The sequence below is a fragment of the Zootoca vivipara genome, chromosome 3, assembly GCF_965207765.1.
Source record: "Zootoca vivipara chromosome 3, rZooViv2.hap1.1, whole genome shotgun sequence".
In the NCBI taxonomy this organism is placed as follows: domain Eukaryota; kingdom Metazoa; phylum Chordata; class Lepidosauria; order Squamata; family Lacertidae; genus Zootoca; species Zootoca vivipara.
In genome coordinates, this window is record NC_142586.1 from 99,150,437 (window position 1) to 99,174,526 (window position 24,090).

Genomic DNA, 24,090 nt, shown 5'->3' on the forward strand with positions numbered 1-24,090 from the left:
GCAACCCCCGGGAGGTTGGCCAAGACTGAACACAACCCTCAGGCTAAAGAAGGTTGGAAACTGTTCTCTGCAAGATCAAAGTGGGAAACCACCCCATTGTCTCTTTCCCTGCAAATCCTGTCCTCACAAATCCTGTCTAAAGGGCACATTCAAGATATGAAGACGGTGTGAGCCTGTGACCCAAATTCAGGAATTATTTTGTTGTTGTTGTTGTTTAGTTGTTTATTCATGTCCGACTTTTCATAACCCCATGGACCAGAGCACGCCAGGCACTCCTGTCTTCCACTGCCTCCCGCAGTTTGGTCAGACTCATGTTGGTGGCTTCGAGAACACTGTCCAACCATCTCGACCTCTGTCATCCCCTTCTCCTTGCGCCCTCCATCTTTCCCAACATCAGGGTCTTTTCCAGGGAGTCTTCTTTTCTCATGAGTCTTCTCTTCTCATGAGCCTCAGCTTCACGACCTGTCCTTCCAGTGAGCACTCAGGGCTGATTTCCTTAAGAATTGATAGGTTTGATCTTCTTGCAGTCCATGGGACTCTCAAGCGTCTCCTCCAGCACCATAATTCAAAAGTATCAATTCTTTGACAATCAGCCTTCTTTATAATCCAGCTCTCACGTCCATACATCACTACTGGGAAAACCATAGCTTTAACTATACGGACCTTTGTTGGCAAGATGATGTCTCTGCTTTTTAAGATGCTGTCTAGGTTTGTCATTGCTTTTCTCCCAAGAAACAGGAGTCTTTTAATTTCGTGACTGCTGTCACCATCTGCAGTGATCATGGAACCCAAGAAAGTAAAATCTCTCACTGCCTCCATTTCTTCCCCTTCTATTTGCCAGGAGGTGAGTAGAAATGCCTCCATTTCTTCCCCTTCTATTTGCCAGGAATTAAGTAGTTATAACAACAAAACAATGGCCCAAACCCAGATAATGCAATCTGAGATTGTGGATTTCATAGAATAAAGTTAAATGTGATTTTATGGATTTATTTTGTGCTTGTTTTAATCATTAATTCTGTATTTATAAAGAGGCAAGGCACACTAGAACTCCAAGTCTAGGGAACTGGTGAAGTAAATTTTATTTATGCTATCAAGGAGACTTTTTTAAAAAAATTAAAAAGTACGTTTTTCATTCTTACATCTAGCTTCAACAGACAATGGCTGTACAAATAATAATCACAACATCAAGGATACTTACATAAAGCTAAAACATCCTCCAGTCTCCCACTGGCTGCTGTGTATCTGATTTCTGCTGCAGAGAATGATTTACTATCAATAGGAAAGTTCGCTTCCTATGGAAAGATCATAATACAGAGACGAAATGCAGGAACAACTGGTAGAGCACAGTGCTTAAGACCCCAGCATGAAATCCAAACTCTGGTATGAATTCAACAATCAGCCTTAGACAAACCCCATCCTCTTCTTAATGGAAGGTTGGCACTGGCCTTCCTAATAAAAAAGGTAAAGGGACCCTTTACTGGCCAGGGGAGCTGGCATTTGTCCGCAGACATTTTTTCTGGGTCATGTGGCCAGCACGACTAAGCCGCTTCTGGCGCAACAGAACACACAAGCCAGAGCAGTGCACGGAAACAGCGTTTACCTTCCCACTGGAGTGGTACCTATTTATCTACTTGCACTTTTTTTGGCTTGCTTTCAAACTGCTAGGTTGGAAGGAGCTGGGACTGAGCAACGGGAGGTCACCCTGTCACGGGGATTCGAACTGCCGACCTTCTGATCAGCAAGTCCAAGAAGGTTTAGACCACAGCACCACCTGCGTCTCTGGCCTTCCTAATAGAAGGTTGCAAGTATTTCTGAAATATCTATGTATTATGCTTGCACATCAGACTCTTCTCACTGTGTACCCTTAAATCTGTTCTAGGTTTCCCTCAACCTTCTGGAGCAGATCTGGAGAGGGCATGAGGTGCATACAGGCAGAGGAGAGGGAGTTCCACTGTACAAGCATAAATCCTGGTGCTGACAGAGTTAGTTGGATATTGTCTAAAATAATAAAATGTGTATTTAGTTGCAAGCCAATAACTTTTAGTTATTACAGCAACTATTTTATATGCATTAAGATTTAAAAATTAGAAATGTGATTTAAACGAATGGCTTAAAATTATACTGGTGTAAAAATGATTCCCTCCTGCACCATCCACTACACAAATAATTCTGGAAATTTCAACTCCAAAATAAGTCATTAATCATTCTTAATGCCTCAAAGCAGCTTTCTGGAAAAATATGGAAAATACATTAAAGATAAGGTATAAAAAGTTTATTTAGGAGGCATGTTTCTAGGGCTAGTACAGCATCAAGATCACCACAAAAATAAAATGAAACTTGGTAAGTTAACATCACTGGGATATGAAGTACGGTAATAAGCCAACTATTTAACTCACCTGCAGCAGACGGCGCGCAGAGCTGATATCATCAAAATTTGTCAAAACGTAGCTGGAATATGTTTCTATATCAGGCTCTACCTGCATTTCATGCATTGCTTTGAGGACTTCAATTGTACCTAAAGGGGGGAGGGGAAACAGATGCTGAACCAGATGTTGAATTTCAGCTACCTAGAAACTTTGGGCCATATTCAATGTGTCCATATGTGAACAGATCAGAGTTCTGCTTCTCCAGTGGAACCTCTTCACCTACAGTCCCTCACATGCCCCAACATCTGCCCCGGAGGATTGTGGGACTCTCCAGAGCAGATCTGGGGATAGTACAAGGGGTTGCAGAGGGAGAAGGTGTCCCTTTATGCAAGCAGAAGTGCTCATGCTGCATTAGATTCAACCCTAAAACTATAGATCTCCATGCAATGTCAGGAAAAATTAAAAGATTGGAAATGGCTTTATAGAAACAAGACTTTGTGATTGCTTTGTTCCAGTTGCTGCTCTGTCTCGTCCTCAGGAATCAGGTTCTGCTGTGAAATCAGCTACATTCATGTGTATCTTTACCATAAGCACATACAGTGAAGGGGGAAAGTATTTGATCCCCTGCTAAATTTGCCTGTTTGCCTTCTAACGAAGAAATAACCAGTTCATAATTTTAATGGTAAATTTCTGTGAGAGACAGAATAACAACAGGAAAACCCCCAGAAACCCAGAAGACAAAAGTCAGAGATTGATGTGCATTATAATGAGTGAAATACGTATTTGATCCCTTAACAACCAGCCAGATGTCAGGCTACCTGGTATCTTCACTGTATGTAAGGAGCTGAGATTAGAAGCACCTGCTGTAAGGGTATAAAAGGTATAAAAAGTTTATTTAGGAGGCATGTTTCTAGGGCTAGTACCTGTGATGCCAGCTCGTTACAGTACCTGTACAAAAGACACCTGTCGACAGAAGCAATCAATCCAGCAGATTCCAAAGTAGCCACCATGACCAAGACCAAAGAGCTGCCCAAGGATGTCAGGGACAAGATTGTAGACCTGCACAAGGCTGGACTGGGCTACAAGACTATTGCCAAGCAGCAAGACTATTGCCAATCTACCAACAGGTAGATCTACCGGTAGATCACTGGACGCCTGTGGTAAGAATCTTAACAACTTTGGCTCCCCTAAAAAACTTTGACCTGAACCCCCCCAAAAATGGGGTAGATAACCGCCAGTTTTTAACTCTGAGTAGATCGCAGTCTCTTGGGAGTTGGCCACCCCTGAATCCAAACCCTGCAGTACAAGAATCTTTCCCACAATATGCAGCTCAAACCCACAACCCTGAGATTAAGAGTCTCATGCTATACTGACTGAGCTACACAGGTGATCACAGGGTGTGTGTGTTTTGTCCACTATAAGGAGCTGGTGGCTTTCCTGAATGTGTATGTTTCTGATGAGAGAAGGTTTGGGTGGGAGTTGTCTGTGAGAGTGATAGAGGAATGCACTTGGGTAGAGAAAGGGAGTGGTGTGTGTGTGTGTGTGTGTGTGTGTGTGTGTGTGTGTCTGGGAAATGCTCCTGTTATTAGACACTCTTGCTGGAGGGAAGGGGATCACTATTGTGTGATCACCATGATTAGCTACAAATATGAATGCAGTGTGTGTAAGTTTGCTTGCGGATCGGTCCAGGATCAAGTCAGAAAATGGGAAACCATTGAAGATAAGAAGGATCACACGCAGCCTGCCTGCCAGGAGTGGAGATTTAAAATCCCAAAACTTCCTTGAACCTTGTTGATTGCAGGGCATGTGAGTCACACAGCTCCAGACTGTTATCTGCCAGAGTCTTGGGGATTCAAAGTGGATTGCTTCATACAAGCACACACTAGGGCAGTTTTAAGTTTTAAAATCTGGGACTTGTCTAGAGGAGGGATTGCTTTATTGCAGGGGCGTCCAACTTCCAAGAGTCTGCGATCTACTCACAGTATTAAAAAACTGGCAGTGATCTACCCATTGTCAAAGTTCCTTTTTTTTTAAAGGAAGCCAACTTGTTGAGCTTATTTTTAGGGAGCCAAAGTTTATGAGCTGGGGTGTGTGTGAATTTTGCTGGGGGTTCGACCTGTTGGGCAATCGACCTGTTGGGCAGCCCTGCTTTACTGTATTTGTAAACCTACTCATTTTTCAGTGCATTTTTGCTCCACTGGTAGCATTGTGAAAGTAACATAAAACCAGCCTAGATGAAGTCATTTTCCAAAGAACTACCGTATTTTTCGCTCCATAAGACACTTTTTTCCTCCTAAAAAATAAGGGGAAATGTCTGTGCGTCTTATGGGGGGAATGTGTGGTCCCTGGAGCCAACTTGCCCAGGGGCAAAAAGCAGGCTGTCCTTTTTTACTTAAAGAAAGAGCTAAAGGCTAACAAGAGGGAAAGAGGGGTGTTGAAAAGCAGCCGCTCAGCAGCTGATTGCAAGAGATCCAGGAGAGATAAGGGATGCTAGCTCCCTTCCAGGCCCCACCCCTTGCCCAGGCCTCCATTGTTGAATGTTCTGCAGAAGGAGGCTGTTTGTTTCCCCGGCAACATGTGACTGACTGATTGGATTATCTGGCTGATTAGATTATCAGAAGCTGTAGAACTGTGAGTCGAACAGGATTTTTCCCCTCTGCAAAGTAAACTCAACAACTTTGAGCTGATCCTTTAAAAATGGGGCTTTTCCTGTTTGCAAAAGAAGCTGTACAACTGTGAGCTGATTCCCCCCCCCCCAAAAAAACGGGGCTTTCTTATGGTCAGGTGTGTCTTATGGAGTGAAAAATACGGTAACTAAAAACCTGTGAACTTCATTTATACATCACCTAAGTACAGCATTTTAAGTTGTTATTGGGGAGGTGCCGGGGGGGGGTGTTTTTAGGCTGTTTGGTGGAAGGCACCTGGGCAACATAACTCTTCTACTTGATGGCAGCAGAATGGCCTAAAGGGAAGGGTGTGCACACTGTTCTGACCAGATCTCCCTTCCCAACACACTGTAGCAAGGAAGAAAGTTAGCAAATTTAAACTTGGTTACAGTGGGGAACAAGGATTTAGGTGTTAAGACAGGGGTAGGCAACCTAAGGCTCAGGGGCTGGATGCGGCCCAATCGCCTTCTCAATCCATCCCACGGATGGTCTGGGAATCAGCATTATTTTACATGAGTAGAATGTGTCCTTTTATTTAAAATGCATCTCTGGGGCATAGGAATCCGTTCATTTCCCCCCCTTCAAAATATAGTCCAGCCCCCGACAAGGTCAGAGGGACAGTGGACCGGCCGTTGCTGACAGCCTGTGTTAAGACTTATGTAAAATTTGGGTTTTCAAAACTGATCTGAAGAAAGAGAAGTGGTAACAGGAACACATTCAGCAAAAGTTTCACATTTATTGGCATGCATAATAGAATGCATGGTGGGTGGGGTTGTTGTTGTTTTTTGTAAAACCAACACCTGGTTAATCCATTTAACTAATTTAACTATTAAAAAGAAAATGTAAAAGTCTTGCATCTGGCATTTAAAGGTTACCACAAAGACACTATGGCTAAGTTCTTGCCTTTTAAAACATAATGCTGCATTTTATTACACCATGTCTAGCTAACCAACTCCGGAATTCATGTCAAAACCTATACAGGTACTGGAATTTTTGTAAGCATAAAAATGATTTGTCAGATGCTGCAGGATACCAGATTCAAGTAGCATATGCTTTTTTCTCCTTTTTCCAAGTTGCCTCACATATTTGTTATTATAAAAAATTCTAAAGTTTCCTGAAGTCCCTGTCTTTGCCCTGGAGTGCCACCTATGGAAAAGTGACACTTCCATGAATATTTTATGCAGTGCACTACGGTGCAAATAATCAAATGTGAATTCCCTTTGAGCACTTAAAAATACATGCCAACAAGTCACACTAAATTAAAGTCGCATCATTTGCTCAAGTTTGCCTTAAAACAGAAGACTGACTGATTTTGGCCAAGAACCGGCAAATGTATCCAGAAAGAATTAATTACAATATAATTTTGCTCAATACATTTCAAAATCTGACAGCAAGCTTATGCTTTATATTTATAAGATGTCAAAAAACTGTGATGAAAACTCAGCTGAAACTGCATTTCATCAGCACTTCTATACTTTGAGAAAAGTGTTTAGATGCACGTTATCAGTAACATCTGTTTGCTTTTAAAATAACTGCTACAATAAATTAGGCCCATAATAGCCAGGAGATGTGGGTTCAAAGCTCTATGCAATCAAGCAAAAATTGCTTATGGCCTTTTATACCCCAAATTCACATCTGTTACAACCCTATTCTTGCTGGCTTTATTTTTGAGCAGATGCAAGTGTTGTAATGAGGATTAGAATTTAGGATACTATTAATGTTTTATATAGGGACAGGCGTTTTAAGGGGATATGGATAAAGCATCCAAGGAAGATGGGAGTGGCTATCAAAATGTGCACACATAGTGGAATTATGTGTTCTAAATATATGCTTGCAGGGATAGTTTTCTCTTTTAACACTTTGGCCATCTATCTGCACTTGCAATAAATTCCTATTTTTAAGTCTCAGAGCTTCAAACCGGTGCATACTACTGAACTATCTCATTAACTGACAGGGCTGGTTTAAACCATGAGTCTGAGAGTAAAGGGCATACTAAATTTTGCTACCTTATCCTTCAGTGAGTGGCTGCATTCACACGTAACGCTAAACCATAGTTTAGTGTTGCAAGTACAAGCAGAAAAGAGCTGCTATGGGCCCTTGGGACTTTTGCTCTCTTCCAGCTGTACAGCAGGGAGGAGAACTTTGGCAGCATTCTGTATGAATCACAGGTTGCAGCTCCACCTGCCCGCAGACTGTCTTGCCAGAGTGGTGCATGCTCTGGTTATCTCCCGCTTGGACTACTGCAATGAGCTCTACCTTTGAAGGTGACCCGGAAACTACAATTAATCCAGAATGCGGCAGCTAGACTAGTGACTGGGAATGGCCGCCGGGACCACATAACACCGGTCCTGAGAGATCTACACTGGCTCCCAGTACGTTTCTGAGCACAGTTCAAAGTGTTGGTACTGACCTTTAAAGCCCTAAACGGCCTTGGTCCTGTATACCTGAAGGAGCGTCTCCATCCCCACCATTGAGCCCGGACACTGAGATCCAGCACCAAGGGCGTTCTGGCGGTTCCCTCATTGCGAGAAGTGAGGTTACAGGGAACAGACAGAGGCACCCGCCCTGTGGAATGCCCTCCCAGCAGATGTCAAGGCAATAAGCAACGATTTTACTTTTAGAAGACAACTAAAGGTGGCCCTGTTTAGGGAGGTTTTTAATGTTTGATGCTGTACTGTTTTTAATATTCGGTTGGAAGCCGGCCAGAGTGGCTGGGGAAACCCAGCCAGACGGGCGGGGTAGAAATAATAAATTATTATTATTATTATTATTATTATTATTATTATTATTATTATAAAACAAACCCTAGTTACTTTCCCGACTAACAAACTTATTTATTATTTATAATTTCATAAACTTTATATACCACTTGCTTGTAGAAAAACCACAAAGTGGTTCAAACTATGGGTTATAAATCTGGCTTGTTTAAACTACAATCTCTGGTTTGTATTCAAAGACAGCCTAGCTTTCATGAAATGTGAAAACGAATTCTGCCAAAGTCCTCCAAACGCAAGTCTTATAGTAGATTCTTACTGTATGCTGCCGTAAATCATGGCTTACCAGCATGTGCGAACTGAGTTAATACCACAAAGCACACCCATATTGAGGCTTTGCTTTATGAAAATGCATTAAAATTTAATAAATGCATTAATCAATTAAAAGGCAGGTGGCCAGTGCAAATTTAAATTAGTAAACATATTTGCCGTTTACTGGTCATACCTAGGTTAGTTTATCCAATATAGATAGTACTGCCTCTTTAGCAGCATACTGCAGGTGAAAAGGTCAGGTGACAGTTTTGAATGTTTCCCCAGATAGAAGATGCCTGAATATAATAAACTAGTATATCAGGGGAAAGACTACACAAAATTCTTCCTCTCTGATGAGCTCATCTTCTTTGTAGGGGGTAGAGACATTCAAAACACAGTACAATCTGATATTCTATCACTTCATTCAACATAATCCGAGCTTTGTCAACCTAAGCAGCAGAATAAGGTAGCAGTGTGGTTTGTACCCTACAAAGGTACAGGCAAACTATTTCATATTTTTTATTGCTCTCCCATTTACCAAGAGTAACCAACTAGCATATCAGGAGGAAGGTTTTGTCCTAGCCCACACCCTGCTTTGCAAGCTTATCGACTGCAGAACACTTTTTGACATGGGCTAAATGTGTAAAACAGGCAATCCACTTCAAATGCAACAGTGACTGCAATGAACTGTGAATATTTTAAGATTAAAAAGCACATACACACAAAACATTCTTAGCATCATGCTTAAGCCAGGATAGCTCTAGCAATGTCATAGTCAAATCTGTGTCAACAATGATAAAAGACAGAGACACAGAATGCATCTACTTATATGTTCACATGCATTTGAACGTGTGTTGATGTATGATGAAGGAATGCTTCTGGGGGGGGGGGTATTTTGGCAGTGGATCTGGAATTTTGCTTTAAACAGTGAATAAGGATGTAGCAGTATCTGTCAGTGGGTCCAACAAGGTCAGGAATATCCTTTATGCCATTAGTGCCACTAGAGAAAGGGGTGTCACACCTTCAGAGATGTCTGGAATTTATACCACTGGTACAGATGATTGCTTGGGAACTTCACATCCCTCGTGTCTTTACTAAATTTGCAAATGTTTACAAATGATGTCCATAACTGGTTTCTTGATTTTCTTGACTGACTGGAAAGAAGCTTCTCACCTTGTGAGATGTAACTATCTATTATAGAAAGCATGTCCATTACAAACACACCAACCATTTTGCATAACCAGCATGTGCAAACAGACTTTGCACAGATTCTTCCCAAGAAATGCGATGCACAAATGTAACAGACCAAAGAAGCACGCAGAAATTTATTCTGCATAAGCTTCCCTGAAATGTGGGAGAAACTCATGGCACAACCTGTGACTGATTTTTCTGTGCAATTCTCTTTGAGGAGATGTGATTAACAATAATGTAAATGGTTTAATCACTACCTTAATTTGCATATGTGTTCTCATCTTTAACCTTTCTGTCCTCACAACAGCTTCATAGCACACTGCCATTATTTATATCAGAGTGACAGCTCAAAATCTAGGAATGAGGTCTAGTGACAGGGCCAAGGAGACAGCATCCACATGGTTTCTGAGCTTCCCCTCCTCCTTCCAATTATGATTCTTCACTTTCCCTGCAAACCAGAATAGGCAACTCACATCAAACTGTGGTTTCCAATTCTAGTACAGAGAAGAAGTTCAAACCACAGCTTGCCAATTCAGATGTAATGACAAACTATAGTTGTCCAGAGAAGGAAGTCAGGGAGGAAGGCAATGTGCACAAGGACAGCTGAACTATGGATTTGTTATGATTACTGAGGACCCAAATGGGTTGGGTTATGACCCTCGTCACGTGATGGAGGCAGGAGAGCAAAGAACTCTGGGAAGCAGGTGCCGTCCCCTTCAGTCCCGCCCCCCACCTGACAGATCAGGTCATTTTCTCCCAGCTCTCTATGTCACCTAAGTGTTTTTGCCTTCAACAGTATTTCATTTCTACTTCTTTACAGAGAAGATCAGAGAGATAGTCCCCAGAACCTATCAAATCTACACTTCAGGTAAGACCAATCATCCTTTTGCGGTTAATGCAAACTGGTTCAGTCAGTTTATGGCTGAGTAGGTATTTCAACTCAAAGTCTCAAAAGGTGTAAGTCTCTCACTCTCAATTCATCTGAATACATTGGTACAAAAGAAACATTCATGTGCAAGAAGTTGATTACCTTGGTAATCAAAGTTCAGGATCTTGCTGAAATTGAAGATGTCTTAGAAGCTGAAAACAAACAGCTAAGAATGGAGAACTTTCCAAACTATTAGCAACTAGTTTCTATCTGCGATAGGGTACAAAACTATGTGGAGTGTTGTTTTGGCAAGGTATTCATGTAAAAACAAAAACAACAGAAAATTCTAGGGAAGTCTGTAGATTAAACACATGTCACTGCTGTTAAGAGTTTTTAAGGAAGTTCACCACAATAAATATTATCTGCTTCATCTTTGAAATCCAAAATAGAACTGCATACTGAACTACCAAAAATTAGCCTCTCAAATAACATTTTGTTTACATAATACACTGAAAGTCTGCCCACATACTAAACACCATCAAGTGAAATTTTAATGCAGCACTACTTTCCCCCTCTATCTTTATGAGATAACATTTATTTATATTGTGCTCTTCTCCCCAGGTGCATCAGTTTTCCATTTTACAGGTTGAATTTGATTCTTCCAATTCCTGTGATCTTACAGTTAAAACTGCATCATGAACATAGCAATATGCAAGAAAGAATATACATTAAACCTGTCTGAAGAAAAGAGCATTCGCATTGATAACTTCATGCTGAAGATAGCACAATGTAAAGGGAGACTGGATGGCTACAAGAACAGAGAATGCTCTTGGTACACACAGCCACAACTTCTTGAAGTGCTTAAGTACAAACTTAGAAAAGATTTTCCTTTATGTGGCCAAAGACAACCTACACATTTCTCCTTGCTGCTGTTTTTAAACTGATGTTTCTTAGGGGTTTGTGGCACTGCTAGACTTCTGAATTGAAGATTCAGTATCATCTGATGTCACAAACCTCACTTCCCATTTGCCTTAAGCAACAACTGTTACACCTTCTGACCACTGCATAAAAGCAGAGCAAATTGTTCAGGTATGCAATAAAATGTTTTACCAGATGAATATGGCCACATGTATGCATGGCTTTTCACCCATTTATTTGTGGATGGAAGAGAACTTAAGCCTATGCTGAAACTCTGAATTTCTACAATGTATTTGCAACATGCTGGGATTCAAATGCTATGCTGGGGAGCAATTTGCCCAGTACTTTTAAGTGCCTTCAGGGACCTAAAGAGTTAACAAGAACAGAATGTTGTTTTATAAAGGTTTTTCTAAAAGGCTTGACACACTTTTATAGCCAGAAACAATTAGGGAATACTTGTTACAGCATTTCTTCTAAACTGGGATGCGACTGTATATTTAAAATAAAATTGCAATACAAACTGCCTGCTAAAAGCACTTTTTTTTGTTTGTGCATTTTGTTTGTCACCCAATGTCACACTAACAACTCTGCATCTCATTCTAAAGCACATTATACTGTGAGATAAGATGAAAAAGACAGTTTTTAATTTCCCCAAGGGGAAAGTACTTCTGTTAAAAGCATCTTTTTATCAGACCACTCTTTCTGAATTACCAATAATGCAAACCAACGAATTAGATATTGTACTTTAAAATTTAATATTTGTTCAATTCTTATTCATATCCTATAGACATCCCCATGTGTAACAGGGAAAAGTGTGTGCTAAATGCTTAAACCTACTTAAGAATCCCAAAGATTGAACATTTCAGTCCTTCAATCAGTGTGCTGTCAGGTCATGATCATTCAACAATGGAGGTTTTTCTGCTTTCATTATTGTAACTAAGCTCACATTTAACTTATCACTGCATAGGAATGAGCAAACCTTGTCAAAAAAAATTCATTTCTCTATCTTTAAAACAAGGGTTCCACAATGTAACCCAACTCTTAAAAGCTTCCTTAGATTTTGGTGAGCAGAAGATATATTAAGAGAGAAACAGCTAAAACAATCACAACTCCTTGAAGAGTTCTAAATTTAAGATGGTCACCAGTGGCATATCAAAAAATGCACAGTAAACTAAGGTTTGATTTTTAAAATGCTAACCTTGAACATTTTTCTCTTTCTGGTGGTTAACCAGCAACGGCCAAAAATAGTGAGGTCTGACAGGTCCGCCTTCTTCTTTGATGGCCTTCATTAGATCAATAGCCAAAGCTGAAAAGATTGAGAAAGTCAAAGAGTCAATAAATGGGGTTGTAACAGGGTTAAGTAGTAAAAAAAATTAACTGAGGTAAGCAATAAGAAAAAGTACCAGTTCTCTTTAACTCCAACGCACACAACAGAGTCATCTGCAGGGGAGCAGTGTGCATGCTGCTTTCTTTCATGTCACTGCAGAACTGTTTCAGTTTAGCCACCGGCTGTAAGGAAATGGGAGGTTTAAGAATTTCACTGTTCAACTGGCAATATTCAGCACAATTAAGTGAATGAGTACAGTGGACCCTCCGGATACGAATTAAATTCGTTCTGGGGGTCCGTCCACAACCCAAGAAGTCCGTAGGCAGAGGCGCCACTTCTGTGACACATGCATGGTCTGATTGAGTGCTTCTGCGCACACACGCAGTGCACAGAGCGCTTCTACACATGCACAAAGCGTACAGAGTACTTCTGCGCATGCAGCGAAACCCCGAAGTATACACTTCCGGGTTTACCACATTCGTATCGAGAGCGGTACGTAACTAGAGGGTCCACTGTACTTCAAATATTCTCGAGAAACAAGAGAGTGGTGGCTTTGATAGGGAACTGTGGTTGGCTACCGTGGGAGACAAAATGCTGAACTAGATAGGCCTTTAGTCTGATCTTCTTAAGTTCTTATGAATTTATCCATGCATCCAACACATACTAATCCAGTAGCGATAAGAGAAGCAGAGTCGCTCATGTAACTGCGTGCCAGCAGCTGGGAAGCAAGGCATAATAAGGGTGGCAAAGGCAACACAAGGAAGCCAGTGATCAATAGGGAGGGACGGGCTTATTTGCAAGGAGGAACGGGCCAATTCCAGCTGGGGAACTTGAACAGGAATACAAAGTGGAACAAAGGCCATGTATGAAGACAAGGGAAAGCATTTCTTGCTTCTGGGTAAAGATGTGGATATCAGAGTAGGATTCATAGGGTGGAATGGGGAGAGACATATGAGGGAAAGAATACAGCTTTGAAAAAGGGAGAGGAGCAGACCTTGCGAGTGAACAGTTTGCTTAAGAAAAAAATATTGATTTAAAGCAGGGGTGGTGAAAATGTGAACCCCCAGAAGCTGCTGGACTCCAACTCCCATCAGTCCAGGACAGCATGGCCAAAGGTCAGGTGTTACAAGAGCTGGAGTCCAGCAATATGTCAAAGGGTCCCCCTCCCCTGCTTTAAGGGTCCTTTGTAGGACTTCACATACCATGTTCAAATTTGCACAATGCCGTAAGAAGAAGTTGCCACGGTCTATGCTGCCTTCATTCTGGGAATCTGACAACACTGAAGGAAACGACTTCAGAACTTGAAAAGCTGTATCTTCTAAGCCATGCGTTAGTAAACTCAGACATAGATTCATTGCATCTAGGTAGTTAAGTACAGGGGGGGGGGGAGAAAAACCAAATACGATTAGGAAGAGTCGGGGGGAAACCAATACATTAATGTGCAGAAGTAGTACGCTCAATTTGCACATTATATGGAAAATGATAGCATAATAAGCAAATCTAACATTATGGTCCAGTTATAAAGGCATTATGGCCAATAGATGTGCTTAACAATGTATTGATAAATTGTCAGTTTACAGTGTGCTACTTACCAAGCAATGTGGATATATTTCAATGCAACTCTAGAAGAAGCCATGTATAAACTCCACTGAAATTAACTAAAGTTCCAAAGAATAACTACTCTACAGATCTACAAGTTTATCACTCAGTGCTTCTTCTGGCTTTCACTGCTCAATGAGTAAGGATGATAGTAGCCATTTTTAAAGTCAGTAGCTATATCCATGTAATCTTTAACTATTTCTGCTCATGTGCCATAGTGAGAACTACCAATTCCTAAAGAAGTACCATGTTCTAACCAACTGAGCTAAGTCTAGATTAATATCACCAAGACTGTGTAAAGTCAAGCCAGAATAACCACCAATTAGACATGATTGTGGTGCTGTGGTTAAACCACTGAGCCTAGGGGGTTGCTGATCAGAAGGTCAGCGGTTCGAATCCCTGTGACGGGGAGAGCTCCCGTTGCTTGGTCCCAGCTCCTGCCAACCTAGCAGTTCGAAAGCACGTCAAAATGCAAGTAGATAAATAGGAACCGCTACAGCGGGAAGGTAAACGGCGTTTCCATGTGCTGCTCTGGTTTGCCAGAAGCGGCTTTGTCATGCTGGCCACATGACCTGGAAGCTATACGCCGGCTCCCTCGGCCAATAATGCGAGATGAGCGCGCAATCCCAGAGTCGGTCACGACTGGACCTAATGGTCAGGTGTCCCTTTACCTTTACCTATAAAAATACTATGTATCATTTTACTATTCTATTTGAGAGAGACATTTTATGTACATCTATCTTCCACAGCTACTACCCTGAGCTACCCAAATGGATGCATTAGTTAACTAAATAAGAAATAACCATGCATTTTCATTAATCTCATTTTTTGAAGAGTAAAGGCTAGTGCCAATAAGCAAATCAGATTTGTTTGCATCTTTCAAAAATATTACCTGGAATGTATCCCCTATCATGTCTCATCTTCTCCAAAATGTTCTGTACATACTGAGGATGTCCAGCCTTAGCAAGAGTAAAAATGATGTCCATTAAGTCCTTGTCCAAAAGGTAGGCATCACTTTTTTCAATGTTGCCCAGGATCTGCAATAGCAAGGAGAAACAATGTAATAGGAAACTAAATATAGATATAAATTTTCATCAGTATTAATCTTTTATATTATCATCAGTTTTGTTATCAAAATGTAATACTTTGCATCTACATGGAAAGAACACAGGAAGCTGTCTTGTACTTAGCTCAGTACTGTCTACAATGCCTAGCAGTGGCTCAGTGGAGATGGGATTTTCTGCATGTGAAGCTAATGCCCTATGGCGTTTCCACAAAGAGGGGATCTGGATTGACTTCTGCGGATGTGTTGTACGTTAAGGTGTTTAGTCATAACACAATGCCCAAAAGATCGAGGATGGATCTACGTCATGGGATAGTTGAGAATATACTATGCCACTATCTGCAAAATGATTCCAAAAACCATTCAGTGGAAGCAAAATATTGTGCTGGAACTGCCTTTTCAATGTGCAAGTAGGCTCCAATAGCATTGCATTCATTCAAAACAAAAGGCTGATTTTCCAAATGGTAGATTCAGGAGGTTCCAGGCATTAATCAGCCAAATGAAACTGTGTGCTGTGTTACGCATGGCACAATTGTGTTTCTGAATGTTAAGGGACCACTCTGGAGAAAAAGCCATTTCAGAAGTGTTAGTTCTGAAATATACGATCTTGTAGTAAAGACTGCAGAGTATTGATTTTTGTGGTTTAAGAAAAACAGCAGAAAGCACAGGTTACAAGTAGGTAGCCGTGTTGGTCTGGGTCAAAGTAAAATAAAAATTCCTTCAGTAGCACCTTAAAGACCAACTAAGTTTTTATTTTGGTATGAGCTTTCGTGTGCATGCACACTTCTTCAGATACAGTGAAATAGGAGTCCCCAGAAAGCACAGTTCTGCTAAACTTAAGACCTTTTAGATTGAAAGCATTGTAGTAATCTTTAAATTCATTGCAGGTGGAGAGAAAGAGGTTTAAACTGTCACGGTGTTCAGTTTAATTGCATTGAAGACCTGTCTAATAAACAACACTTTTTATCCCATGATAACTATAACCCAACTCACATCTTCAGCACAACTGTCTCTTTTTCCAACACTGATCTCAATTAATGTTTGGATATGTTAGATGATCCACAGGTATCAAAAGACAGAGACACCATATTATGTACAGATCTCCACAGTTTTTGGGATTCCACTACTGGTAGAGTGTGGTTACTAAAAGGTGGTGTAATGAAATGACCAAGTGTGTAAGTTGTGGAAGTCTTTCGATTTTCTTTTTTAAAAATATTTTTGTAAAAATGTATACCACTAACTCACATAGAAAACAGATGTGGGCAGCAAATGTAAAATCACAAGCACCAGAAAAATACAAAAGCAGAAAAAGCAACAACAAACTGGTGAATCACATTAAATTCGTTCAACTGAAAAGGCCTGTTGTCTTCAAAAGATGTGCTTGACGAAACATGCTATATTCTTGATTTCTTGTAGATACCAAGTGGGGCTCATTTACATAGGGGACAATTAACAGCATTACTCAGTGTATGCAAACACACAAATGATCTAGGCACCTTTGAGTAAGCCACCACCTTCTCTGCTTACCAAAGAATACCAGCTGCTGCACAATTTCAACATATTACACTTCCTATAGAATTAGCTACTAGCCATTTGGGAAAAGGCATGAATGAAAAGTGATGGCTATTATAAAATCTTTTCTGGACAGAGCTGCAGCTTTGCAAACGGTGTGTATTACCTCTTCAATTTTGCTCATGTCACCTTTCTCAGCATATGCATTCAACAGTGCAACGTAAGTGTCTGGACCAGGTTCAATGCCGGCATCTCTCATCACAGAAAGGATATTTTCAGCATTCTCCATATCTCTGAAGTGTAATTTAAAAAAAACAATGCTATAAACAGGTTGTGCTTGGTATTAGACTTGAGCCTATTGGGATGGGGGGTGTCACAATTTATCAACCTTAACTTATTTTTTAAATTAAACAGCTGGAATGAATGAAATATAGGACAGGAACAGACAGAACATCTCTGGCAAGTCCCAATAAGGATCATCAGTGGAAGGGAAAAATTCACCAAGGCTGGCTCACCTGCATGGCTACAGTATCACAATCAAATCTTGGCTTAATAATACAACCCCATTGCTACCGGTTCTCTACTCCCCTTCTTCAAGTGGCAAAACCGGTAATCTGCAGTTAACCAGAGCTTCCTGCTATATCTGAACTGGGAAGCTATAGCTACTGGTTTCTTAAAAAGGCAAAATATGAAGCATAGTTAATATGGCTTCCAAATCCTTCACAATTTCCCAGTCTGAGTATAACAGGAAGCTACGGTTAGTTGTGGCTTCCTGCCTTGTTTCATTGCTTGTATGAAGGAAGGGGGCAATTAGGACCAAAGCGGCTGTACCTGTCACCTCCACCCCCTTTCAGCTGCTATGTGCATGTCTAAAATTTTCCATGCAATTTAACGAGATACACTTAAGATCGTTTTTTACATGTAGTTTGGCCCTTAAGCATATGCATCAGAAAACCAGTCAAGGTTACAAATTTTGAAACTGTCCCATGCAAACAGTCACCTGGTTGGGGGGCGGCTTTGTGTATTCAAGAGATCCCTGCACACCATTATGCGTACATAAGATCTCTGCATTGTGGGTCAGGTAACTGTGGCTGATATGAAAGGTGTAACTATTTGTAACAATTCAAAAATTAGAAAATGCATTCACTTAACTCAGACAAAGTAGCAATTTAAGCAGGAGAAGAATAAGAACTATAAATTACCCAGATCGCGCATGGCCAGTCACAAGTGCGCTGAATACAGACTCTGTGATTGGGAGCTCCTTGCTTTTCATAAAACCTAGAATCTTGCTGCAAGATGAAGAACTAAGTCAGCTATGTTTTTCTTTGGAAAATGTAAGTAAAACAAATGTACTTTATACCGAAGACTATATGCATTAGTAAAACAAAATAAGATATTCTTTTTTAAAAAAAATAACAAGGACAATCATTTAAGTCTTGTAATACTGAGTTAGCTAAGACCTTGAGATTACCAGTTTTAAATACAAAAAGACAATTAATCCAATATTTTAAAACATATTCTGGAAAAAGTGTATGTTCATTGCTCTTATATTCCTCTTTTAACCTAAAATGGAAATTCCTGATTAAATTAGTACTGTGCAGCATAAAAACACATCCATGCTTTCTCCACTGGCTAGGTATTTTTTCTTGTAACTTGTTCCTTTCAAGTTATACAAATTCCAATTCTTCACTTGCATACAATGGCTGCATTCACATGAATAATGTTGCATACTAGCCATCGTTCAGAACCAAAACTGTGGTCAACCTTAACTATGGTTAGTTTCAACAAGCCCATTTCAGAAGCCACAATATGCAGCTGGCTTGTTTGAAAAGAACTATAGCCAAGTATTGTTTCTTTGGATAAGGTTATCCCTTGTATATATATTTTCTCTTTTTTCCTTTATTGCTAAAGAATTTATACATTTTCAATAACTATCTTTGAATTAATGACAAATCAAATCAATCCAAATTACAATAATAACAATACACAAATTACTGCATATATTCAAATTATAAAAATATTCTTGGGACTACCCATGTTCTAGATGTCTAGAGATAATCATCCTCATTCTCCCTTTTATATTTTTCAATGGACTTTCATTATTCAATCAGTGAAATTTGTTTCTTTGTTAAATTTTTGTTAAATTTTATTTCATGTTTAAAAATATCAACACTGAAATAGTATATACTGGGGTGGAGAACTGAATCTAGCCAAATCGTTGCCTTTCTTACTCCCCGTGGCCCAAATCTTACAGGCAAGCAGGACTGCTCACTTCTCAATCACCTAATGTCACTATGACACCAGGTGATAAAGGGCCTTGAAGTCCCAAGAATGAGTTGATTGTCAGCCCTTCAAAAGCCTCTCTGAGCCCAGTTGCCTTTTTACTTGCTGACATCATATCAGGTGTCAGATGATTGGCAGGTGGGCAGAGCTTGGACAAAATGGCTAGGCAGATCAAATGGGGAGACCTTGGGCCCCTCCCCGGCTAATAATGTCTAAAAGCCAGTGATTCCCCACCCCTGCTATACATACTTATCTAAGAGTAAATGCACTGAACTCATTGAGACTTCTGGGTAAACATGTAAAGGATTATGCTGTAAGATGCATTTTAGCTGTAAAATATTTAGGCCCGTTTATGCAAACCCTTACCTAGCACCATCAATATCACCCTTGTTGCAATAGGCAGCAATCAGCCGCTGGTAAGTGACCTGCAAAAAAGATGACGAAAATAAGACTTGCTATTTACTGAGTGGTGTTGAATTAAAAGTTGGCCCAAAAAATGCCTTCATGAAAGAAGTACATACTCGATTGGGGTGAACATTAGCGTCTTCCATTTTTGTTAAGAATTCAGTTGGAGAGAATGTATGCCCATTCTGAAGGTAGACCTTTAGCAAAGCATTGTAATGGCTTACATCATACACAACACCTTGGCAAGAGATAATAAAGAAAAAATAAAATTCAGTACATTAAGAAGTTCAATACAATAAAATAATTCAATGCAAATACTATCATAGCCACAAATTTAGGCATAGATAAGAACACACAATTTCTGAAAACACACGAAGCTATATTTCAAAGTCCACTAAACAGAGTGTACCTTTGTAATACAACGCCTGAAACAAACATTAAACATGTTTGCAACACAGCACATCTTAAGTCTACAACTTGTTCATTACACTGAGGAAGTATGGATATTATTAAGGTCAGTTCACACATAATATTCTCAACCCTCCTTCTATACTCCCATTTGTGACTATGGTTTGCAGCTACATGTATTAAGAGAGGAAATCCAAGCCATGGGGGGGGGGGAGGTCTATGCAAGAATAAATATTGTTCAGGTAGCATCCAACTACTGTTTGACATTATGTTTAAGCAAAGTCTGGTATTTAACACAACCACTATTTAATATCTACTCTCAAACCAAAGCTCTTTATTAAGAACTATTACCAGCATGAGCAACTGGGATATTGAACAGAATTCTGGATAATTGTTTAGCAATGCAAAAAGTAGCAATATTAAACTAAAGTATCTCTCTCAAAAATGTTAAGCAACAAAATAACTGACTTCATTGCACAAAAACAAAGCTTGGTTTTAATAGTAACACCTCTAGATGTCAGTATAGCTCTTGGAATCTAAAAACAGATTTCCACGAGTTGTATCTGCAAGTATTTAAAGAATGTCAGCTACACATTTAGTATCTAACAGTATTTTAATTCCATTAATTTTTACACCAGAAGAAAAATAAAGCACATGCTAAAATAACATTCATACGACTTATTTAAGAAAAAGAATACCTAGTCCTTTCAACTTGGTCCATATGGTATGGGCAAGTTCTGTTCTTTCAGCCGGATGATGCTCAGGCAATAATGAACCACAGGTTCTCAACAACAGCAGGGCCTGGTTACTACTTGGGTATCCTAAATTAGAACAAGATACATGAAACTGCAACATGAACAATCACTACGTAACCTAGAAGGAATGAAGACTCAACTCTTAAAATCTTTTAAAGGGGGGGGGGGGACTACGCATAGCTTTGAAAAGCATATCCACACTGTTCCATGACAACTGACAACAGAAAAGGAGATGCAGGTCAAGTTTTACATGGGGGAATTAAGAACTTAATCCTATGTGTATCTACTCAGACATAAGCCCCACAATGTTCAATGGGGCTCGCTTCCTAGTTTAATTTAATTTAGAACTGCTTCTTAGACATGCCACCTGGGAAAGTATTTGAACATGCATGCATTTAGTAACATTTTCTAGGATACAGGTAGGTAGCCATGTTGGTCTGACGCAGCCAAAATATATATATAAATTTTTAAAATGTCCAGTAGCACCTTGTTGTTGTTTAGTCGTGTCTGACTCTTCGTGACCCCATGGACCATAGCACCTTAGAGACCAACTAAGTTTGTTCTTGGTATAAGCTTTTGTGTGCATGCACACTTTTTCAGATACCAGCACATGAAAGCTTAAACCAAGAACAAACTTAGTTGGTCTCTAAGGTGCTACTGGACAATTTTATTTTTTTTAAAAAATATATTTTCCAGGATAGTAAAACTAGAGGCATTGGGTTGTATCCAAGTTTTACTCAGGGTTATGACTAATGTAGGGTGTTACCCACCATGTCTTCCTGATGTGTCTCAAGCTACTGTTGAAGAGTTTGACTTACAGTAAGCATCCCAGATGGTATACTTTAAATGGAGCAACTATGTCCTGCAGTACAAATATGTGCAGGCAGAAAGTCATCTTAAAACCAAAATTCTGATAATGTGGCCACTGCCTATGTACATAAAGTGTACTCTAGTGCCATATATATGCACCTGAGCCTGTTTTGCCTATAGTTTGTAGTATGCAAGTGCCAACGTGTATATGCACACACTTGTTCCTAGAACAACTCAATACCTTTGTAGCATATTTATGAAGGATTTAGTAACACATGAGTGCACAATGTCATATTTCTCAGGAATTCTTTTTTGAAACAGTTCTTTTGAAAATGCTCACAGATAGCACCCCAAAGGAAGCCAAATTATGCATCAGATTTGAGAACAGAAGAGAAGCAGGTCACCAAAAGAATGTGTTTTAAGCAACCTAACTGCCAGAATGAAGTGATGCAATAAGCAGTGCAGACATGAAAAGAATCACATAAATTAATGATTTAAGTTGATCTCTATTTATGCAAAATAGCAAAATATATATACTGAGCTTCTGCTCTTCACTGGGAGCAGAGCCCGGGGGGGGGGGGGTCCAGTGCTCTTTTCATGTCAGCTAAACAACTTTGCCAAGCTGAAATAACACCCATGTTCTTTATTTCAATTTAGCAAGAAACAAGCTACTGATCCCACTTTTACAGGGAACTGCTCAGGAACTTCTAAAGAGTTTTCCCCAATGAAAGCTTTACGTTAGGAAATCATACACTTCCTATACATACTGCCTAATCAGCCTGTAACCTCAAAAGACTGGCTCACTACTAACTGCTGACTGAATACATGTGCAAGAAGAGTAAAATTGGGCTCCATAACATCTGATGCAAAGCGGTATATAACTTTTCGCTTCTCTTAGCTATTAGCCATCATTTCTAGTTGCCACTGACCACCCAATCCTTGCAAAGAAATTTCTCTCTCGCCTCACATTAGGAGATGGGGAAAGAGAAGCAGCAATGAGGACTCTTTTATTTTCCAAAGCATGAGATAAGAGAAGAGATTTGGCAAACCAAGGAATAAGGTGTGAGAGAAGACCCTTACCCAATGCTCATGCCAATTCCACCATTAGGAAAAGCCTAGGAAGAGTTATGTCCCCTTCTGAGTTCTGAGAATTTGGGGCAAAAACCAGTCACCAAATGGTCCATCAAGAATTGGAGATGTGGCAACTAAATAAGTGGATGATTACAGTTAAGGTTAGCACTACAGGGAAAAATGTCTCCAAAACGTAATGGTGGTTTTCTTAAGCTCTGTAACATGCAGATGAAATTGCAACCAAAATAAGGTTTGCCAAATTAAGAAACAGACTTCTGTGTCACACCTGAACATGTTTACGCAGCAGTGGCACGGGCAACAGATATGTGCACCAGCTGCTCAGTCTGTGGAAACTCATGCTCCACTTCAAATACTGTATATGTCTTTTCCTATGTAGGAATTACTCCCATGTTAAAAAAGTAAAATACAGAGTGATCCTAGAGACAAGGAGAAAGGAAAGGGATTTCCCCCTTTTAAAAGGACACTGATATTGCTGCTTCTTAGCAAGATGTGACACTGGAAAACCGCAAGCGAGCCCAGCTTTTATGTCCATTATTTCAACTCACACTGTAGACATGTAATCCCATACAGTTGGCTTTTCAACCTCCAGGAACGGGTGCACTGCAGATACCCTGATGAACAAGCCACAGCTATGTACACTTTGGGTACAGAAACAGAACTTCTGCTATGGTTTAGAAACTTGGTTGCATCCATGTAGCTAATATCCACTTATATTGATCCTGTTAATTTTTCTTTTTCCACTCTGTTTATGTCTTAAAAGAGCTAAGAAAACCAGCAATGTACACTCCAAGAGTTGCTTGACCTGATCAAGTAAGGGGGATCTACGGTATGCAGTGAAACGGCTATCCATTTGTGTAGCTGTCATACATGTATCTGCACCACTACCACAGGCCACGCCGTGACTGGATACACCTTTTGTTGTGCACAGCTTGTGCAACCCCCCCTTAGGCCTGCCGGTCTTTACGTGCAAATTGTTACCTGTGTTTTAGGAGCAGGAAATCTGGTGGGGTGGTGCGACTCTGCCACCCTCCAGCAACTTCGCTGCATATTATGGGATAGTGAAGTGGCAAGATTGGGCCTAGGCACGTGGATGGCCAGAACCAATCTGGGGCTCCCACCAGAGCACCTGTGCAGCCTCAACCCCATTGCTGCCCTGACCCCTCCTTCTTGTTAAGCGACAGCAAGGGGAGTGGGGTGGCACAGCACAACTTCAACCACACCTGCTATGGATTTGGTCTGGGGCCAGTATAAGCAAAGTGAGTGGTAAGCAATGGTGCAACCCTATATTCGTGGAGAGCAGGATATCTCTGTGCATCATGTGCTATTGCTATTCAGAGGGCACTGCATCTTGGAGGGCAATTCCATTACAGCTGAGGCTATTCAACTGTAGGCATCTTACTGGCCTGTTGCTGGCTCTTTGTTCCTGCTTCTGCAGGGAATATGCTGATCCACTGCATGCTAATGCTTAAAAAGCAGGATGAGCTTGTAGTTAAATTGACCCTGCCAAGGCACAAGAGAAGGATTATAATAGGACTTCATGAGGGCAGGGAGCGAGCTTGACCTATACGAAACCAGACCCATGGGTACACCTATCTCATGGTTGTCACCAGCTCTCCAAAATTTTAGGGAGGAATCTTTGCTTGCAAATTATGTGCTCTGCCACCGAGCAATGGAGCCTTTCTCCACGTTTATACAAATGTGCATAAACATAAGCCACCTGCTTTTATTTTGGAAAAGAACAAGCAGAAAGCCAGCATGGGGCCCCCAATACAGATCAGGAGTACATTTCAGACTGGAGACC

At 40.4% G+C, this 24,090-nt stretch overlaps 1 protein-coding gene and 1 long non-coding RNA gene across 2 annotated transcripts in view; one reads left to right on the forward strand and one right to left on the reverse strand.

Moving 5' to 3' along the window:
- The window catches only part of LRPPRC (leucine rich pentatricopeptide repeat containing), a 113,423-nt gene that overhangs the window by 76,925 nt on the left and 12,408 nt on the right, over positions 1-24,090 (reverse strand). Inside the window, exons 3-13 of the mRNA XM_035111198.3 lie at positions 20,331-20,453; positions 19,341-19,462; positions 19,186-19,244; positions 17,739-17,825; positions 16,703-16,829; positions 14,854-14,998; positions 13,565-13,722; positions 12,439-12,544; positions 12,234-12,341; positions 2,397-2,515; positions 1,199-1,292 (exon numbers count right to left, since the gene is read on the reverse strand). Of these exons, the coding sequence (XP_034967089.3) occupies positions 1,199-1,292; positions 2,397-2,515; positions 12,234-12,341; positions 12,439-12,544; positions 13,565-13,722; positions 14,854-14,998; positions 16,703-16,829; positions 17,739-17,825; positions 19,186-19,244; positions 19,341-19,462; positions 20,331-20,453 (1,248 nt within the window). The remainder of the gene's footprint in view (positions 1-1,198; positions 1,293-2,396; positions 2,516-12,233; positions 12,342-12,438; positions 12,545-13,564; positions 13,723-14,853; positions 14,999-16,702; positions 16,830-17,738; positions 17,826-19,185; positions 19,245-19,340; positions 19,463-20,330; positions 20,454-24,090) is intronic.
- On the forward strand, positions 5,073-10,872 carry LOC148686376 (uncharacterized). The gene is made up of 3 exons (XR_015949155.1): positions 5,073-5,176; positions 10,070-10,117; positions 10,739-10,872. It is a non-coding gene; the product is annotated as an uncharacterized LOC148686376 (long non-coding RNA).